Genomic DNA, 18,123 nt, shown 5'->3' with positions numbered 1-18,123 from the left:
ATCTGGTATTTTTGGAGAATAATTAAATACATTTAATTTAAGAGGAATTATTTTGGCTAAATTCCCTAGAAACTTTTGCTAATTAAGAAAATAGTGTGTGTAGAGTGGCCACCTGATGTGAACAGTGGATCACTGGAAAAGAGGGAGTCTGCCTTCATTCTCTCCCTGATGCTGGGAAAGATAGAGGGTAGAAGGAGAAGAGGGTATCAGAGGACGAGATGAATGGATGGCATCACCGATGCAATGGACGTGAACTTGGGCAAACTTTGGGAGATGGTGAGGGACAGGGAGGCCTAGTGTGCTGCAGTCCATGGGGTCACAAAGAGTCGGACATGACTGGGCAACTGAACAACATGTGTAGAATGATGCAATTTTTGTAAAAATATATGCATTCTCTCTGTATATAGGTATGTATATTCCCACAGATATATTCCCATAGGTATAAGAAACATACTAGATAGTTTTATCTAGGTGGAATGTGGGGTTATGAGTAATTTTTGCCTTGTGCTTTTGTATCAATTCACTCTGCAGATTAGTTTTGACAGTCCTCTCTGATTTGTTCGCAAATTCCATTTCAACCTCCTCTTCACATCCTCTTCTTTTATCCTACATACAGATCCCTCCCACTCCAGCCTCTGTGCTTGCCCAAGGGGCTCTTTCTTCCAAGAAGGTTTTTGCCCACCCAGCAAGACTTGACTTGTTCAGGGCTGAGCCCTAGGAGAGTTTCCAGGACTTTCCTACTCTAAGTAATCTCTCTTTCTTTGTCAACTCCATAGATTTTATTCATAATGCTGTTATGATACTGAATATGTTCTACTTTGCTGTGCTTTAGCTGTTTATTTTGTACCTTCTCCTCCAAACTTTATGCTCTTTGCAGGCAGAATCCATGTCTTTTTCATCTTGATATTCCAAACAGCAGCTAAGAATGCTTCGCACCAGCAGCGGTTCAGTAAATCCTTATTGGGTTGATAATTCAATGCATAGACACTTGCAGGCCTTCTAGCTCTGTTGTTAAGCTGGTACATACTTTGTCGTTGCTGTTCAGTTGCTCAGTTGTGTCTGACTCTTTTCGACCCAATGAACTGCAGCACGCCAGGCTTCCCTGTCCTTCACTATATCCTGGAGTTTGCTCAAACTCATGTTCAGTAAGTCGATGATGCCATCCAACCATCTCATCCTCTGTTGCCCCCTTCTCTTCTTGCCTTCAGTGGATCTTTTCCAATGAGTTGGCTTTTCAGGTGGCCAAAGTATTGGAGCTTCAGGTTTAGCATCAGTCCTTCCAATGAATATTCAGGGTTTTTTCTTTTAGGATTGACTAATTTGATCTCCTTGCAGTCCAAGGGACTCTCAAGAGTCTTTTCCAGCACTACAGTTCGAAAGCATCAATTCTTTGACCCTCAGCCTTCTGTATGGTCCAACTCTCACATCCATACATGAGTACTGAAAAAACCATAGCTTTGACTATACATTCTTTTGTCAGCAAAATCGCTGCTTTTTAATATGCTGTCTAGATTTGTCATAGTTTTTCTTCCAAGGAGCAAGCGTCTTAGAAATTATCAGTTCAGTTCAGTTGCTCAGTCGTGTCCGACTCTTTGTGACCTCATGGACTGTGATGCCATCCAACCATTTCATCCTCTGTTGTCCCCTTCTCCTCCCACCTTCAATCTTTCCCAGCATCAGGGTCTTTTCAAATGAGTCGGCTCTTTACATCAGGTGGCCAGAGTATTGGAGTTTCAGTGTCAGCGTCAGTCCTTCCAAGGAATATTCAGGACTGATTTCCTTTAAGATTGACTGTTTGGATCTCCTTGCAGTGCAAGGGACTCTCAAGAATCTTCTCCAACACCACAGTTGAAAAGCATCAATTCTTCAGTGTCAAAAGCACCAGTGTTAAAAATTATAAAACCATTTAAATTCTAAGTAAAGAAAAAGCCATGTGGGAGGTGAATCTGCTATAGAAATATATATTAATGCGTTTTTAACATCTCTCTCATTCTTTAGTATATAATTAAACAAACTGACTTTATATATTTCTAATAGAGCACTGAATTTTTTCACTCATGAAGACCCTAGTCTCCATGCTGTAAATAAGTAGAATTTATATGAGGGAGGCTGTTGTTATCATTGTTTTCCTGTATCTCTTTGTGTTATCAAATTTGCCTGGCAACATCTGTGTCAGAGAATTAATATTTCTTACTTCTTCCTTTCTACCCTATTGTAGTTTTTCATTCTTATCTAGAAAAATTTACATGTCTTCTCAGCTCTCCAGCACCTCTCCATGAAACGAACTCATTTTCTCTTATCATCCTACCATTATCAAGCATATTCTTTTATATCTTGCCTTCAAAAATGTATCCTTTTTATTGTGAATATTAAAATATTCATTGAAGAAATTTTGAAAAAACTGTAGGGAAAAATAAGACTATTTAGAGGAAAATAAAAAATCACAACCACTGTCTTTATCACTGTTAACATTATGGTGAACTTCTCTCTAGGCTACTTTTAATGCATAAATGTACCTTATAAGTTACTAGACTATATTAGAATGATTGATGTCATGTTGGATATACTGTTTTATATCACCTTTTACCCTTAGTATATTGTAAACATTTTCTCATTTCAATGTTTTCATGTAATAAAATGTTCTCACGCAGTAACATCAAATGTGTACAGTAGTAGTGGACACCTAGCGCAAGCAATGTTATCGCAGGTGTTTCACTTGTACTAATCTATTTAATCCTCACAACAACCCTAAAAGGTGGATCTCACTATCCTCATTGTTCAGGTGAAAGGGGTGGGGCTCAATGAGGCTAAGTGATTTGCTTACTGACCAGCACACACACACACACACACACACACACACGTCGCTCAGTCGTGTCCAACTCTTGGCGACCCCATGGATTGTAGCCCACCAGGCTCCTCGGTCCATGGGATTTTCCAGGCATGAATACTGGAGTGGGTTGCCGTTTCCTTCAGACCCTTCTAACTCTTCCCCTGCTCTTTCTGCTGTAACACTGTTCTTCCCTGGATTGTTGATGACTGCATAGTGTGACATTAGGTTCAAAATATTGTACCATAATTTATCTAACTCTTTTTCTATTTTCAGATAATTATATTGCTTGATTTTTTTGCTATGATTAAATAGCATTTAATATATAGAAGAAGTTACTTTTCTTAAGCAAACTGTGTATTCATGTTTATCTACATGTACATTAAATAAAAAGGTCTAACAATTTACAGCAATTACTTTTAAGGAATCAATACGAAGGAGAGAGGGAAGTTTTAACTTTCATCTTATTCACTTCTATCTGACTTAAAATGTTTTTTCAAACCATAAGTATATATTGTTAATTGAAAACTAGTAATAAAAAACCTAATAGTAAAGCACTGTAATGAAGGCTTTTGTATGAGAACACTTGGGCACATACGTTTCTGATTATTTTCTTTGGATAAATTTCTAGAAGCATTAATAAGTTAAAGATAGGAGCATTTTAAAGTCTCTTTTAGACATTAAAAAGTTGTTTTCCTGGAAAGATTTTTATCATCTTATATAAATATTTACCCAAGAAATATATGAGTGCCATTTTCTGCTTTCTGGTTAACTATGGGTATTAACATGCTTTTGTCTTCACCAATTTCACAGATGAAACATTATATTAAATTTTGTTTTAGTCTTTTTTCTTCTGATTACTGAGTGAGGTTGAATCTTTCTATTTCTGAGCCATTTTTAACTTTTATTTTTTTGAGAGTTGTCTAGTCATGTATTTTCCCATATTTCTATTGGCATACATAGTTGCTTTTTTTTTTTTTGCCAGAACTCCTTAAATGTTATAAATACAAAAATCTGTCATACATATTGCCAATATTTTTACCTAACTATAAAAATGCAGTTCTATGCCTATCTTTTCCTTTCAATTTTGTTTATAATATTCTTTTGAAAAAATAGTAGTTATAAATTAACAAAGTTAAGTAGCTAAATCTGTTCATCCAATAGTCATAATTCAGTTATTTTTATTTTGAAATTCATATGTACTAATTATGCAATTTAAATTGGGGAGAAAGATACCGAAGCTCAGAAGACTTAAGTAATTTACTGAAGGATACATAGCTGCCGCTGCTGCTGCTAAGTCGCTTCAGTCGTGTCTGACTCTGTGCGACCCCACAGACGGCAGCCCACTAGGCTCCCCTGTCCCTGGGATTCTCCAGGCAAGAACACTGGAGTGGGTTGCCATTTCCTTCTCCAATGCATGAAAGTGAAAAGTGAAAGTGAAGTCGCTCAGTCGTTCTGGACTCTTAGCAACCCCATAGACTGCAGGCCACCAGGCTCCTCCGTCCATGGGATTTTCCAGGCAAGAGTTCTGGAGTGGGGTGCCACTGCCCTCTCCAGGATACATAGCTAGGAGACAGTAAAACTTGGATTAAGAATGTTAATTTTTTTAAAAAATTGTTAAATCTAAAGGAGGATGAGAAATCAGGGAGCTCGACATGTGTGAGCCAAATGTTGAAGGTCGTTACAGAGGGAACAGTGGAGAGGACCAGTGACTCGGAAGGTGGGACAGCCGGACCAGGAGTCAGTGTAGAAATGATGAGGCATCAAGAATGAGGAAGAAAAGATAGAAATGAGATGTGGCCACTGTCACTGGCACCAAAACATTTGAAAAATATTGTCCATAGATGATTAATAGAATAAGAATATACATCAGGGAGTGAGGGCAGGAGAGAAATAGGTGAGGGAGATTAAGAGGTGCAAACCTCCAGCTGCAAAATAAAGGAGTTATGTGTATGAAATGTCCAGCATGGGGAACATCGTAACTATGCAATATCTTCATATAGTGACAGATGGTAACTAATGAAGATCACTTTCAAATGCATAGAAATGTTAAATCACTATGTTATGTGATGAAAACTGACATAGTGTTCTAGGTCAATTAGATTAAAATTGTGGTATGGGGAGGGAGAATTGGATGAAGGTGGTCAGCAGGTACAAACTTCCAGTTATAAGATAAATAAGAACTACAGATGTAATGTACAACATGGTAAATATAATTAACACTGCTGTTTGTTATAAATGAAAGTTGTTAAGAGAGTAAATCCTGCACTATCGTCACAAGGTAAAAAAAAGTCGTTTTTCTATTTCTTTAATTTTGTATGTATATGCGATGATGGATGTTTGCTAAACTTATTGTTCTAATTATTTCATGGTGTGTGTAAGTCAAATCATTATGCTATATACCTTAAAAGTATACAGTGCTATATGTCATTATATCAATAAAACTGGAAGGAAAGGTAACAATAAAAGCAAATTAATTAGTTTTTTAATAAAGAAAAGGAAATATATCAAATCTAAAATGAAGTCACAAGAGACAAATTTTATTTGAAAACGAAAAATGTAGTAATCTTAATAGAACTTTACTGGTCTGATTTATGTAATGTGTGACATTTAATTTTTTTAGATTTCATTTGTTTCTTCTCAGCTGTGATTGCTGCTGGAACATTGCATTTTTTTTAAACCAATTCTTTTGCTGCTGAAAGATAAATATTAAAATAACTTTCCTTGAGATGACTAAATAATTGACACAGTACACCAATTCAAGTGAGCTTATAACGCAGCAGAACTTTACCAGAATTATTTTCTTGTTACTGATTGTCATTGGCAAACCGTTGACCAGATACAGGACACTCTTAATTCTAGAAAGGTCATTTCCTGCCATTGAGAGATCAGTTTCAGAAATGCCATTAAAGTCAGTGAAATCCTGGAGAATTTTCGATGACGGTGAGCAGAAAGCCTATTCATGAAAGCAATTATCTTTATAGACTACTTTGTCTCTTAATATAATTTAGATGCCCATCCAAGAAAAAGAAGCTTCCAAGAAAGAAGTCATTCTTCTGGCAAAGATGAAACATCCCAACATTGTAACCTTCTTCAATTCATTTCAAGGTTTGACTTCTTATATTCTTAAAGTATTTTAATCAGGTGTCGGCATGTAGATATCCATATAAGATAGGATCCTGAGAACTGTGTATAAATTAACTTCTGTGACTGGATTCATTGTCCCATTTACTTAAATTTATTTTTCATCATCTTGATTTATACTCTGCTGAGTTTTTGTAGACAATTTTCCTAAATTTCCTTAAGTTTTCCCACCTGTCTTTAATTTTTACTCCCTCAAATAGTTAATAATGGTTGTCTTAGCTTTGCTCCAGTAAGAACTTCCAGAGGCCTACAAGAATACCATCTGTGTCTCACTCATGTTACATGTTGGCTGTGGTTGAGGGGGGTCTTTTTTATGTTTTAATTAAAAAATTAAGAACTTTTTTTGTCCATACCATGTAGCTTATGGGACACCTCAGTGAAAGCACCAAGTTCTAACCACTGGTCTCGCCAGGGAATTCCCTGATGGGGAATTTAAAGCTGGGGCCCCAGCTGAAGGAGCAGCTCAGATAGGAAGCAGGCTGTTCTGAACAAAAGGGCAGGACACAGAGCCCGCCGCGTCCTCCCTCTCAGAGCCCTGCTAGCATGTGGCATGTTTCTTACCTCCCCCATATGCTCAAATTCTGGGTGCAAAGCAGACGCTCAGCCAACCCTGAGAACGGGGTGGTGCTGGCAGAGGCTGCGCTGACTCTGAGAGTCCTTGTGTGCCCAGGCCCAGTAAATGGGGCAGTGCAGTCCTCTTTCAGAGAGGCAGCCAAGCTGCTGGCTGGAATAGAGGGGAAACTTGAAGGAAGCAAGCCTTCCTCTCAGTGCACCTGAGCACATTTCTTCTGCCTTCATCCATTATTCGACTCCAAAGGTTAAAAAAAAAACAAAGAAAGCAATGGTCAGAGACCATTCATTCACTTAACAAAAATTTACTGAGTGCTTACTGTATGCATTTTTCTAGGTACCAGGAATACATCCGTGAATAAAGAAAACAAACAAAAATTCCTGTCCTTTGTGACTCTTACATTGTAGTGGGAAGAGACAGACCATAAACACACAGGCAGCATGTCAGGTGTTTCGAGGCTGCGTCAGGGCTGTATATGCCCACAGTTCGGCCAGCACCCAGCACGGGGTGGGGTAAGGGGTGGGGCAGTGTGTACTTGAATTCAGAGGTTGGAAGTAGTTCATGGAGCAGGAATATTACCTAGTATCTTCAAGCACCATCAGGGGTGTGTTCATAAAAATCAGTAAGTTTGTTTTTGGCTTCATTGTGGCATGTGGGGCCTTAGTTCCCTGACCAGGGACTGAACCCACACCCTTGCAGTGAAAACGCAGTGTCTTAATCACTGGAGCTTCAGGGAAGCCCCAGTCAACAAAATTTAAAAGCTATTTTTTGAGCATTTGCGCTCTGCTGGGCACCGTGTTTCTTACAAATTAAACCACTGCATGCAAAATAGCTTTCTGTGTTTCTTACAAATGAAAACTGGGTACAGCCTCTAAAAGACTGCTCAGGACGTTCCTGAGGTCTTTGGGAGTTGGCAGTACACATGAACGGGGAGCCGAGTTGTATCGAGTAACTTTAAGGGGGAGCCGCAGAGTACGGTGCCCTCTATTCCTGTTCATTGGTTCCTGCAAAGACACCAGACGACAGCCTTCCTTTCCCTCACTCTGTGGGTTTTTGTTGGCTCTCTCCGTCTGCTAAGTCTCCACTCATTGTCAGGCCTTCTCTGAGAGCACAGTCCAAGCTGCAGTCCCCTCTGCGGGATCTCGCCAGCACTTCGGTACCGTGAGTGTGTCCATTAGGAAGTGGTCTAATATTTGTCTCCCTTTGAGACAGGAAACAGAATGGACTCTTTTGCTCACCACTTGCCCCTCAGCATCTGGCACGTAGTAGGTGCTCAGGCACATTAGTGGAATGAATACTGGGGCTGCCTGGACCATTTAGGAGAGTGGAGTCTGACCTTACACCATGCGACTTGGACATTTGAGGCTGGTTTATGCTGGATACCCTTATCAAATGAGAGGTCATTTTTTACAGCATCAGTAATCTTCGCTGACTTTGTTTATGTTGTAAACCTAAACTTTCTTATGACCCCCTCTTCCTTTTCATAACTAGAGCACCTCTGTGTTTAGGAAAACCAGAGCTATTGTGATGCCTTTGTGCTTTGCCTGGCAGATTGTTGGAACTCGAAACACTGAGCTTGTCTGAAAGCCTCAGACGTCTTTGTAACACCTGGCTGTAGAGAGTATGGGGAAAGCCTTTGTTTATCCTCCAACAGCTCATCTCTAAACAAAAGAGCCACGGCTCTAGTGCGTTACGTGTTTGTCAATGGAAAGTAGAAGTTTTTATAAGTTTGAAACAGCATGAGGAAAATAAGGAGAATGCAGTAAGATTTTCTTAAGGCTAAGTTAAAAAAAATACTTAAATATGTATTTATCTGGCTGTGCTAGGTCTTAGTTGCGGCATGTGAACTCTTGGTTGAAGCGTGTGGGTTCTAGCTCCCTGACCAGGAATTGAACCTGGGCCCCCTTCATTGGGAGCACAGAGTCGTAAGCCTCTGGACCACCAGAGACGTCCCCATCAGGCTCAGTTAATTCCACTAAAATTCCTTCAGTAAATATTTATCAAGTACCTCTAATAGGCTGAACACAGCCTGGGTCTTGGGGGTAAATCAGTGAGCAAAATGGGTCCACATCCCCGCACTGCTCTTTTCTGTTGCTGTATAACCAGCGAACAGGAATTTAGTGGCTTAAATAGGTACCTCCCAATTTCTCTAGCTCTTCCAGAAGCCTGGGCCTGGTTTAGCTGGATTCTCTGAACAGGGTCTCACATAGTTGAAATCAAGATGGTGACTCTGTCTGCAACCTCCCTCACCCGAGGCCCAGAGTACTCTTCCAGGCTTATGTAGGTTGTTGCGAGATTTCATTTACTGCACTTGTAGGACTGAGACGTCTGCTTTCTTGCAGACTGTTAACTGGGGGTGGTCGTCTTCTGCTAGAGACCAGCCTCCCTCCCTGTCACGTGGCCCCTGCAACAGGCCCTCTCCAGCATGGCATCTCTCTGTTTCTGACTTCTAGATCCAGATTTAAGTGGCTCTTGTGATTAGGTCAAGCCCAGGTGTGTAATCTCCTTTTCCTATTAACTCAAAGTCAGCTGCTTAGTAACTTTAATTATATCAGCAAATCCCCTTTGCTATGCAATGTGACATAATGATGGAGTGATATCCCACATTTACAGGTTCCATTCTCACTCAAGGGGAGAGAGTTCACAGGGTGTGTGCATTAGGGTCATCTGAGAGTTCTACCCGCTCTTCAGCTGTGGTGTTCACATTTCCAGGGGTAAAATGAGGGGCGCTGTGTGCTCAGTTGCTTCAGTCGTGTCTGACTCTTTGTGACCTTATGGACTGTAGCCTGCCAGGCTCCTCTGTCTGTGGGATTCTCCCACAAGAATACTGGAGTGGGTTGCCACTTCCTCCTCCAGGGGATCTTCCCCACCCAGGGATTGACTCCGTGTCTCTTATGTCTCCTGCATTGGCAGGCAGATTCTTTACCACTAGCGCTAGACAGGCAATAAATGTAAATACAACTATAAGTACATTATGTAGTTTGTTTTTAAAATTTTTTTTTAAAGAATATATTTTACTGATATGGCCTCATGGGGCCTTAGTTGTAGCCTGCAGGATCTTTGATCTTCATCGCAGTATGTGAGCTTTTAGTTGCAGCGTTTGGGCGCTAGTTTCCTGACCAGGGATTGAACTCTGGCCCCTTGCATTGAAAGCTCAGAGTCTTTACCACTGGATCATCCAGGAAGTCCCTGATAACCCCTTTAAAGTTGATTTAAGCTACTTGAAAGAAAGAGGTAGCAAATGATAGAATTTGGCAAGAAGAGTCTGACATTTAGTGGATACTCAAATAACTACAGAGCAAAATGCTAGAAAGATTAACAATTGGTAGCAAGTCTGATTTTGTGTGATTCCTTTATTAAGCTCCTTCCATGTGCCAGGTACAGGGAATGCAAAAGATCCCAGTGTGGAGTCTCTCCTCAGGGAACAAACTAGTGGGAGAAACAAGCAAGTTAATAGAAGTCCTTAACCTAATAAGAACCCATCTAATAGTTGTTTGGTAAAGAAAAAAGCTGATGAAGCAGAAAACCATACAAACTTATTTTAATCTGTAAATGCACGATCATTTGCCAGACTTTTGATGTAAGATCAAAGCCTTGTCTTTGATTATGAATCCACTTCCTGGAGTTCTGAGTATCCTTTCTTTTATAGGTGCTCGTCATCTGCAATTTATAATTTCCAGTTTCTGGTCTTTAGAGTGGAGTAAGAATTCACAGATACTCTCTCTGTGTACATTCCTTTGAAAGCTTCCCAGTTATTTTCCATTTGTCCCACCCAGCATTTAGCTTAATGACTTTTTCTTTTTAAAGCTACTCACATTTACTTCATGGCATTCAATGTAGTTCTTGTGGAAACAATCACATCTTTTTCCATTCATCTCTCATCACTTTATATAAAAATTATAGTAACAAGTATCAGTTCAGTTCAGTTCAGTCGCTCAGTCATGTCCGACTCTTTGCGACCCCACGGACTGCAGCACACCAGGATTCCCTGTCCCATCACCAACTCCCGGAGTTCACTCAAACTCATATCCATTGAGTCGGTGATGCCATCCAACCATCTCATCCTCTGTCGTCCCCTTCGCCTCCTACCTTCAATCTTTCCCAGCATCAGGATCTTTTCAGATAGATTTGGGAATGCATGGAATGATCTTGGTAAGAATCAGTGAGGACAGAGGGAGCATAGTTGAGTCTAGTTGCCACCAGGGTAACCTTGAGCAGCAACAGTCATGGATGGTACCCAGCAATCTAGTGTGTAGGTCAGGCAGAGGTCAGTTAAAAGAAATTTGACTGGGACTTCCCTGGTGGTCCAGTGGTTAAGAATCCACATTGTGATGCAGAGGATGTAGGTTCGATTCCTGGTTGGGGAATTAAGATCCCACGTGCTGTGGAGCAACTAAGCCCAAGCACCGAGACTGCTAGGGTTGAGCGCTTATGTGCCCCAACTAGAGCGCCCATGGGCCACAGTGAAATTCCGAGTGCTGCAGTAAGACCTGACTCAGCCAAATACATAAATACAATATTAAAAAAAGAGTGAGTGTCACCAGTACTCAACAGTATAAATAGAAGTTTATACTTCAATTTAAGGGTCTGATCATTCTTTTAGTGGTGTTGAAAAAGATTCACAGCTGTTGTGTTACAGCCCATTTCTGGTCTCCTGCAGGGACATATTAAAAATAGTTGCTCACATTTATTGAACTCTCATTATGTGCAGATATTATTCTAAATATGTGACATGGATTAACTCATTTAAAAGTTGAAGTAAACAAAGATGAGGTGATCCCAAGAGGAGTGTCTACATTATTATCGCCATCTGACAGATGAGATAATGAAGCCCATAAAAATTAAAATAACTTGCCCAGAGTCACAGAGCTAAGAAATTTAAGCGGCGAAGTGGGATTAGAGCCCAGTCCATCTTGATTCTACAGCCAGTTTTTAGCTATTATATTCTGCATTTTTCTGTTGCATTCTCCACCTTCTAGAACTTGAAAGGCAAGTAATTAGTAAATATTTGAAACCTATGCAGCATCAAATGATGCCTTTTTTTACAGAGAACAACAGACTGTTTATTGTGATGGAGTATTGTGATGGCGGGGATCTCATGAAAAGGATCAGAAGACAACGGGGAGTGTTATTTAGTGAAGATCAGGTAGAAACTCTTCCAATTTCCCTGTTCATTTATATTGGGGATTAAATTTATAATTTCATAAGTAATAGACTGTGTTTATATGAAGCATGATTGGTGGAAGAGAAATTTGAACTATAAAAATAATGGCTTGGTATTTTTTTTTTACAATGTCAATATTCATTTATTTTTTCTTTTTCTTCTTATCTTTTAAATTATGAAAAGTATGATAAAACATTTATAGGAGACTTGGAAAATACAGGGCAAAGTTATATATGGTCCTTCTATATATTATTAATACAATTATTTTTTTAAACAGATACATTAAGATTTTTAGTGGGAGTTTCAGTATCAAACTCTCAAAAATTTATAGAATGAATATACATAAAAGTGGAAGAATATGGTAGACCTGAAAAGCACGAAGAACCAATTCAACATAATTAAGATTTATACAATTTTCACACAATAGTAGGATACAAATTCTATTCAAGTTACCATAGACCATAAACAGGGAGACCACTGGAATAGATCCAGGGACATAAAACAGAGTGAAGAAATTTCATGGTCTAAAGGTATTAAAATCATACAGAGTCTGTTATCACTGTGGAATCATGTTAGAAATCAATATCAAAAGATATTTGAAAATAACCCACATACTTTAGAGTGCAGTCTGACATTTACCAAGAGAGATCTTCAACTTAGCCATTGAAGGCCTCAGTAAAGTTAGAAGACTGAAAAACCAGAGGGTGACTGCAGAGAAGAAAGCATTTAAATGAGAAATTAACCTAGCCTAATGACATTGTACAGGAGACAGGGATCAAGACCATCCCCATGGAAAAGAAATGCAAAAAAGCAAAATGACTGTCTGAGGAGGCATTACAAATAACTGTGAAAAGAAAGGGAAAAGCAAAGGAGAAAAGGAAAGATAGAAGCATCTGAATGCAGAGTTCCAAAGAATAGCAAGGAGAGGTAAGAAAGCCTTCCTCAGCGATCAATGCAAAGAAATAGAGGAAAACAACAGAATGGGAAAGACTAGAGATCTCTTCAAGAAAATTAGAGATACCAAGGGGACATTTCATGCAAAGATGGGCTCGATAAAGGACAGAAATGGTATGGACCTAACAGAAGCAGAAGATATCAAGAAGAGGTGGCAAGAATACACAGAAGAAGTGTACAAAAAAGATCTTCACGACCCAGATAATTACTATGGTGTGATCACTCACCTAGAGCCAGACATCCTGGAATGTGAAGTCAAGTGGGCCTTAGGAAGCATCACTAGGAACAAAGCTAGTGGAGGTGATGGAATTCCAGTTGAGCTAGCTATTTCAAATCCTGAAAGATGATGCTGTGAAAGTGCTGCACTCAATATGCCAGCACATTTGGAAAACTCAGCAGTGGCCACAGGACTGGAAAAGGTCAGTTTTCATTCCAATCCCAAAGAAAGGCAATACCAAAGAATGCTCAAACTACCGCACAATTGCACTCATCTCACATGCTAGTAAAGTAATGCTCAAAATTCTCCAAGCCAGGCTTCAGCAATACATGAACCGTGAACTTCCAGATGTTCAAGCTGGTTTTAGAAAAGGCAGAGGAATCAGAGATCAAATTGCCAACATCCGCTGGATCATGGAAAAAGCAAGAGAGTTCCAGAAAAACATCTATTTCTGCTTTATTGACTATGCCAAAGCCTTTGACTGTGTGGATCACAATAAACTGTGGAAAATTCTTCCAAAGATGGGAATACCAGACCACCTGACCTGCCTCTTGAGAAACCTATATGCAGATCAGGAAGCAACAATTAGAACTGGACATGGAACAACAGACTGGTTCCAAATAGGAAAAGGAGTACTTCAAGGCTGTATATTGTCACCCTGTTTATTTAACTTCTATGCAGAGTGCATCATGAGAATGGCTGGGCTGGAGCAAGCACAAGCTGGAATCAAGATTGCCAGGAGAAATATCAATAACCTCAGATATTCAGAAGACACCACCCTTATGGCAGAAAGTGAAGAGGAACTCAAAAGCCTCTTGATGAAAGTGAAAGTGGAGAGTGAAAAGGTTGGCTTAAAGCTCAACATTCAGAAAACGAAGATCATGGCATCCGGTCCCATCACTTCATGGCAAATAGATGGGGAAACAGTGGAAACAGTGTCAGACTTTATCTTTTTGGACTCCAAAATCACTGCAGATGGTGACTGCAGCCATGAAATTAAAAGACGCTTACTCCTTGGAAGGAAAGTTATGACCAACCTAGATAGCATATTGAAAAGCAGAGACATTACTTTGCCAACAAAGGTCCATCTTAGCCAAGGCTATGGTTTTTCCTGTGGTCATGTATGGATGTGAGAGTTGGACTGTGAAGAAGGCTGAGCTCCGAAGAATTGATGCTTTTGGACTGTGGTGTTGGAGAAGACTTTTGAGAGTCCCTTGGACTGCAAGGAGATCCAACCAGTCCATCCTAAAGAAGATCAGTCCTGGTCTTCATTGGAAGGACTGATGCTGAAGCTGAAACTCCAATACTTTGGCTACCTCATGCGAAGAGTTGACTCATTGGAGAAGACTCTGATGCTGGGAGGGATTGGGGGCAGGAGGAGAAGGGGACGACAGAGGATGAGATGGCTGGATGGCATCAGCGACTCGATGGACATGAGTTTGAGTGAACTCCGGGAGTTGGTGATGGACAGGGAGGCCTGGCGTGCTGCAGTTCATGGGGTTGCAAAGAGTTGGACATGACTGAGCGACTGAACTGAACTGAGAACATGTTTGAATTTGAACTTAAATTGAATCTCTGTTTGAGAGTGAACTTTGCTTGAGAAAGGACAGTATCTTATTTTTGGAAAATCTCATGTAGGATGCCCCTAAGATGGATCTTAATGGCTGAGAAAAAAGTGAATGAGAATGTTCCTTAGCCACTTAAAATGTGATGTATTTATAGCTTCACTCTTCTTCCTTTTACCAGTGAGTATGCTGTTTTAAAATAGATTTCCCACTTTGCTGGGGAGGATAGAAGCTCTTTTTAGCAATGGCTATTTAGTCTCATTGGTTATTAAGAGAGAGAAGAGAAAAGGTGAAGAGTAATGGCCTCAATTCCGATTTTGTCTGAGCACAAACACATTTTTCTTCTGTACATTTAACATCCTTTGATACCCTCTTGGAACTTTTATTCATGAAGGAGACAGATATTTGTAGCGGGGAAGAACTGGACTCCCGGCCTGTGTGATTGAAGGGAAAGGCCTCGGCCACAAGCAGGACACAAGAGTGGCCCGCCAGCTTTCTTCAAGCCCTTTGTTTCTTTGTTCTCTTTTAGCATTTAACAGCCCAGATACTCTCCTCTTTGATTTAAAGTTCAATGTCGTGAATGTATGAATGATTAAAGAATCAATATCCCTAACCTCTGTATATTTAATCAAGCATTCTCCCTATGCTCATTGACATTATATATTAAATTCTATAGTTGTAGAAACCCTCCTTTCTTCTTATCTGGGTATTATTTTGCCACATTTAATAAAAATACTTTTCTCTACATAAGTTTGAATTACATTTCCCGTTGTTGAGAAAGAACTAAAATTACAACTGATAGATTTTCCTGGTGGTCCAGTGGTTAAGACTCTGCACTTCCAGTGCAGGGGACAAGGGTTTGATCCCTGGTCGGCGAACTAAGGGCTTCCCTTGTGGCTCAGACAGTAAAGAATCTGCCTGCAGTGTGGGAGACCAGGATTCGATCCCTGGGTTAGGAAGATCCCTGGAGAAAGGAATCGTTGTCCACTCCAGTATTTTTGCCTGAAGAATCCCCCAGGACAAGGATCCTGGCATGGGATCCAGTCCATGGGATCGCAAAGAGTCGGACACGACTAAAGCGACTTAACACATATGCCCTGGGCACTCAGATTCCACATGCTGCACAGCACAGCCAAAAAAAAAAAAATTACAAGTGAATCTTCATATCTGGAATATAGTTTTTTCCCTCAATTGTTTTCCTCTCTCTGTTTTGGTGGACAAGGAACCATTGAAAGTTTAGAATTGTTTAAATAAATCTCTGTAGGCATCTGAGTGCAAGCATGTATGCCTAATTGTGTTTTCCTACTCCAGGGGACCTTCCGGACCCAGGGATGGAACCTGCATCTCTTGTGTCTCCTGAATGGGCAGGCAAATTCTTTACCACGGCACCACTTGGGAATCTGTCTACAGTGGCTCAGTGGTGAAGAATCTACCTTCTCGGTTCAATCCCTGGGTCAGGAAGATCCCCTGGAGAAGGGCATGGTGACTCACTCTAGTATTATTTCCTTGAGAAGCCCATGGACAGAGGAGCCTGCAGGGCTACAGTCCATGGGGTGGCAAAGAGTTAGACATGACTGAAGTGACTTGAACCGTGAACTTCCTGATGTTCAAGCTGGTTTTAGAAAAGGCAGAGGAACCAGAGATCAGATTGCCAACATCCGCTGGATCATGGAAAAAGCAAGAGAGTTCCAGAAAAACATCTATTTCTGCTTTATTGACTATGGCAAAGCCTTTGACTGTGTGGATCACAATAAACTGTGGAAAATTCTGAAAGAGATGGGAATACCAGACCACCTGACCTACCTCTTGAGAAGTTTGTATGCAGGTCAGGAAGCAACAGTTAGAACTGGACATGGAACAACAGACTGGTTCCAAATAGGAAAAGGAGTTCGTCAAGGCTGTATATTGTCACCCTGCTTATTTAACTTATATGCAGAGTACATCATGAGAAACGCTGGACTGGACGAAACACAAGCTGGAATCAAGATTGCCGGGAGAATTATCAATAACCTCAGATATGCAGAAGACACTACCCTTATGGCAGAAAGTGAAGAGGAACTCAAAAGCCTCCTGATGAAAGTGAAAGTGGAGAGTGAAAAAGCTGGCTTAAAGCTCAACATTCAGAAAAGGAAGATCCTGGCATCCAGTCCCATCACTTCATGGGAAATAGATAGGGAAACAGTGGAAACAGTGTCAGACTTTATTTTTCTGGGCTCCAAAATCACTGCAGATGGTGATTGCAGCCATGAAATTAAAAGACGCTTACTCCTTGGAAGGAAAGTTATGACCAACCTCGATAGCATATTCAAAAGCAGACATTACTTTGCCAGCAAAGGTTCATCTAGTCAAAGCTATGTTTTTTTCCTGTGGTCATGTATGGATGTTTTTTTCCTGTGGTCATGTATGGATGTGAGAGTTGGACTGTGAAGAAAGCTGAGCTCCGAAGAATTGATGCTTTTGAAGTGTGGTGTTGGAGAAGACTCTTGAGAGTCCCTTGGACTGCAAGGAGATCCAACCAGTCCATTCTGAAGGAGATCAGTCCTGGGATTTCTTTGGAAGAAATGATGCTAAAGCTGAAACTCCAATACTTTGGCCACCTCATGCGAAGAGTTGAGTCATTGGAAAAGACTCTGATGCTGGGAGGGATTGGGGGCAGGAGGAGAAGGGGACGACAGAGGATGAGATGGCTGGATGGCATCACTGACTCTATGGACATGAGTCTGAGTGAACTCCGGGAGTTGGTATTGGACAGGGAGGCCTGGCGTGCTGAGATTCATGGGGTCGCAAAGAGTCGGACACGACTGAGCGACTGATCTGATCTGATCTGATCTGAAGCGACTTAGCAGCAGCAGATCAGTTTAATAAAAAGGCTCATGGTCAGCTAAGATAAAATAAAATTATAACTAAGAAATAAACCATAACTAAGAAATAAAATTCAGCCCCCTGCATTCTGGGAGTGCGGTCTTAGCCACTGGACTACCAGGGAAGTCCCCTGTTTATCTTTTTCTGTATGCAGTGTTCCTTTTCATACCAACATGTTTGGATTGCCTTTTCACACTTCCGTTTTTCCAGCTGTAAGGAGAACATAGGATGGTATGATGGTATATCTGTTCACTTCATTCGTGTAACCACACACAAATATATTATTTCTCTCTTTGTGCATGCTATCACTGAAGATAGTTCAGTGATCAGCAGACTGCTCACTAGTTTTGTTTTATGTTCCCTCTACAGATTCTGAGTTGGTTTGTACAGATTTCTCTAGGACTGAAACATATTCACGACAGGAAGGTTTTACACAGGGACATAAAAACACAGGTAACGGCTCAGAGACAGAATCAAGAAGAATAGATCTTTTATTTTCTTGAAATATCTCCAACAACATAGCCTTTTCTGCACTTACAGAACATTTTTCTTAGCAAGAACGGAATGGTTGCAAAGCTTGGGGACTTTGGTATTGCAAGGGTCTTGAACAAGTAAGTACTTTTAAAAATCATTTTTCCTTCTGTTCATAACAGCCAAAATACGTATTTTTAGGTATCAAGAATTAAGAAGGTATTAAGAGCTTGGTTTCTCAATAATTTTGGATAATTGTTTATATAAGTATATTAAAGTATTCAGATGGTACGTTGAGATTAAAATTTGCGAGACATATCTTGGCATAGTAGAAGTGTTGGCAATGCT

At 40.4% G+C, this 18,123-nt stretch overlaps 1 protein-coding gene across 2 annotated transcripts in view; it reads left to right on the top strand.

The window, feature by feature from the left end:
- NEK5 (NIMA related kinase 5) overlaps positions 1 to 18,123 on the top strand; it is a 64,267-nt gene that overhangs the window by 5,315 nt on the left and 40,829 nt on the right. For both annotated transcript variants that reach the window (XM_061434693.1, XM_061434694.1), the window contains exons 3-6: positions 5,839 to 5,935; positions 11,591 to 11,688; positions 17,674 to 17,757; positions 17,845 to 17,915. In XM_061434693.1, coding sequence (XP_061290677.1) covers positions 5,839 to 5,935; positions 11,591 to 11,688; positions 17,674 to 17,757; positions 17,845 to 17,915 — 350 coding nt within the window. The remainder of the gene's footprint in view (positions 1 to 5,838; positions 5,936 to 11,590; positions 11,689 to 17,673; positions 17,758 to 17,844; positions 17,916 to 18,123) is intronic.

The sequence above is a fragment of the Bos javanicus genome, chromosome 12 (assembly GCF_032452875.1).
Source record: "Bos javanicus breed banteng chromosome 12, ARS-OSU_banteng_1.0, whole genome shotgun sequence".
In the NCBI taxonomy this organism is placed as follows: domain Eukaryota; kingdom Metazoa; phylum Chordata; class Mammalia; order Artiodactyla; family Bovidae; genus Bos; species Bos javanicus.
The sequence above is the reverse complement of the archived record's forward strand: the minus strand, read 5'-3'. Positions and strand labels throughout refer to the sequence as shown.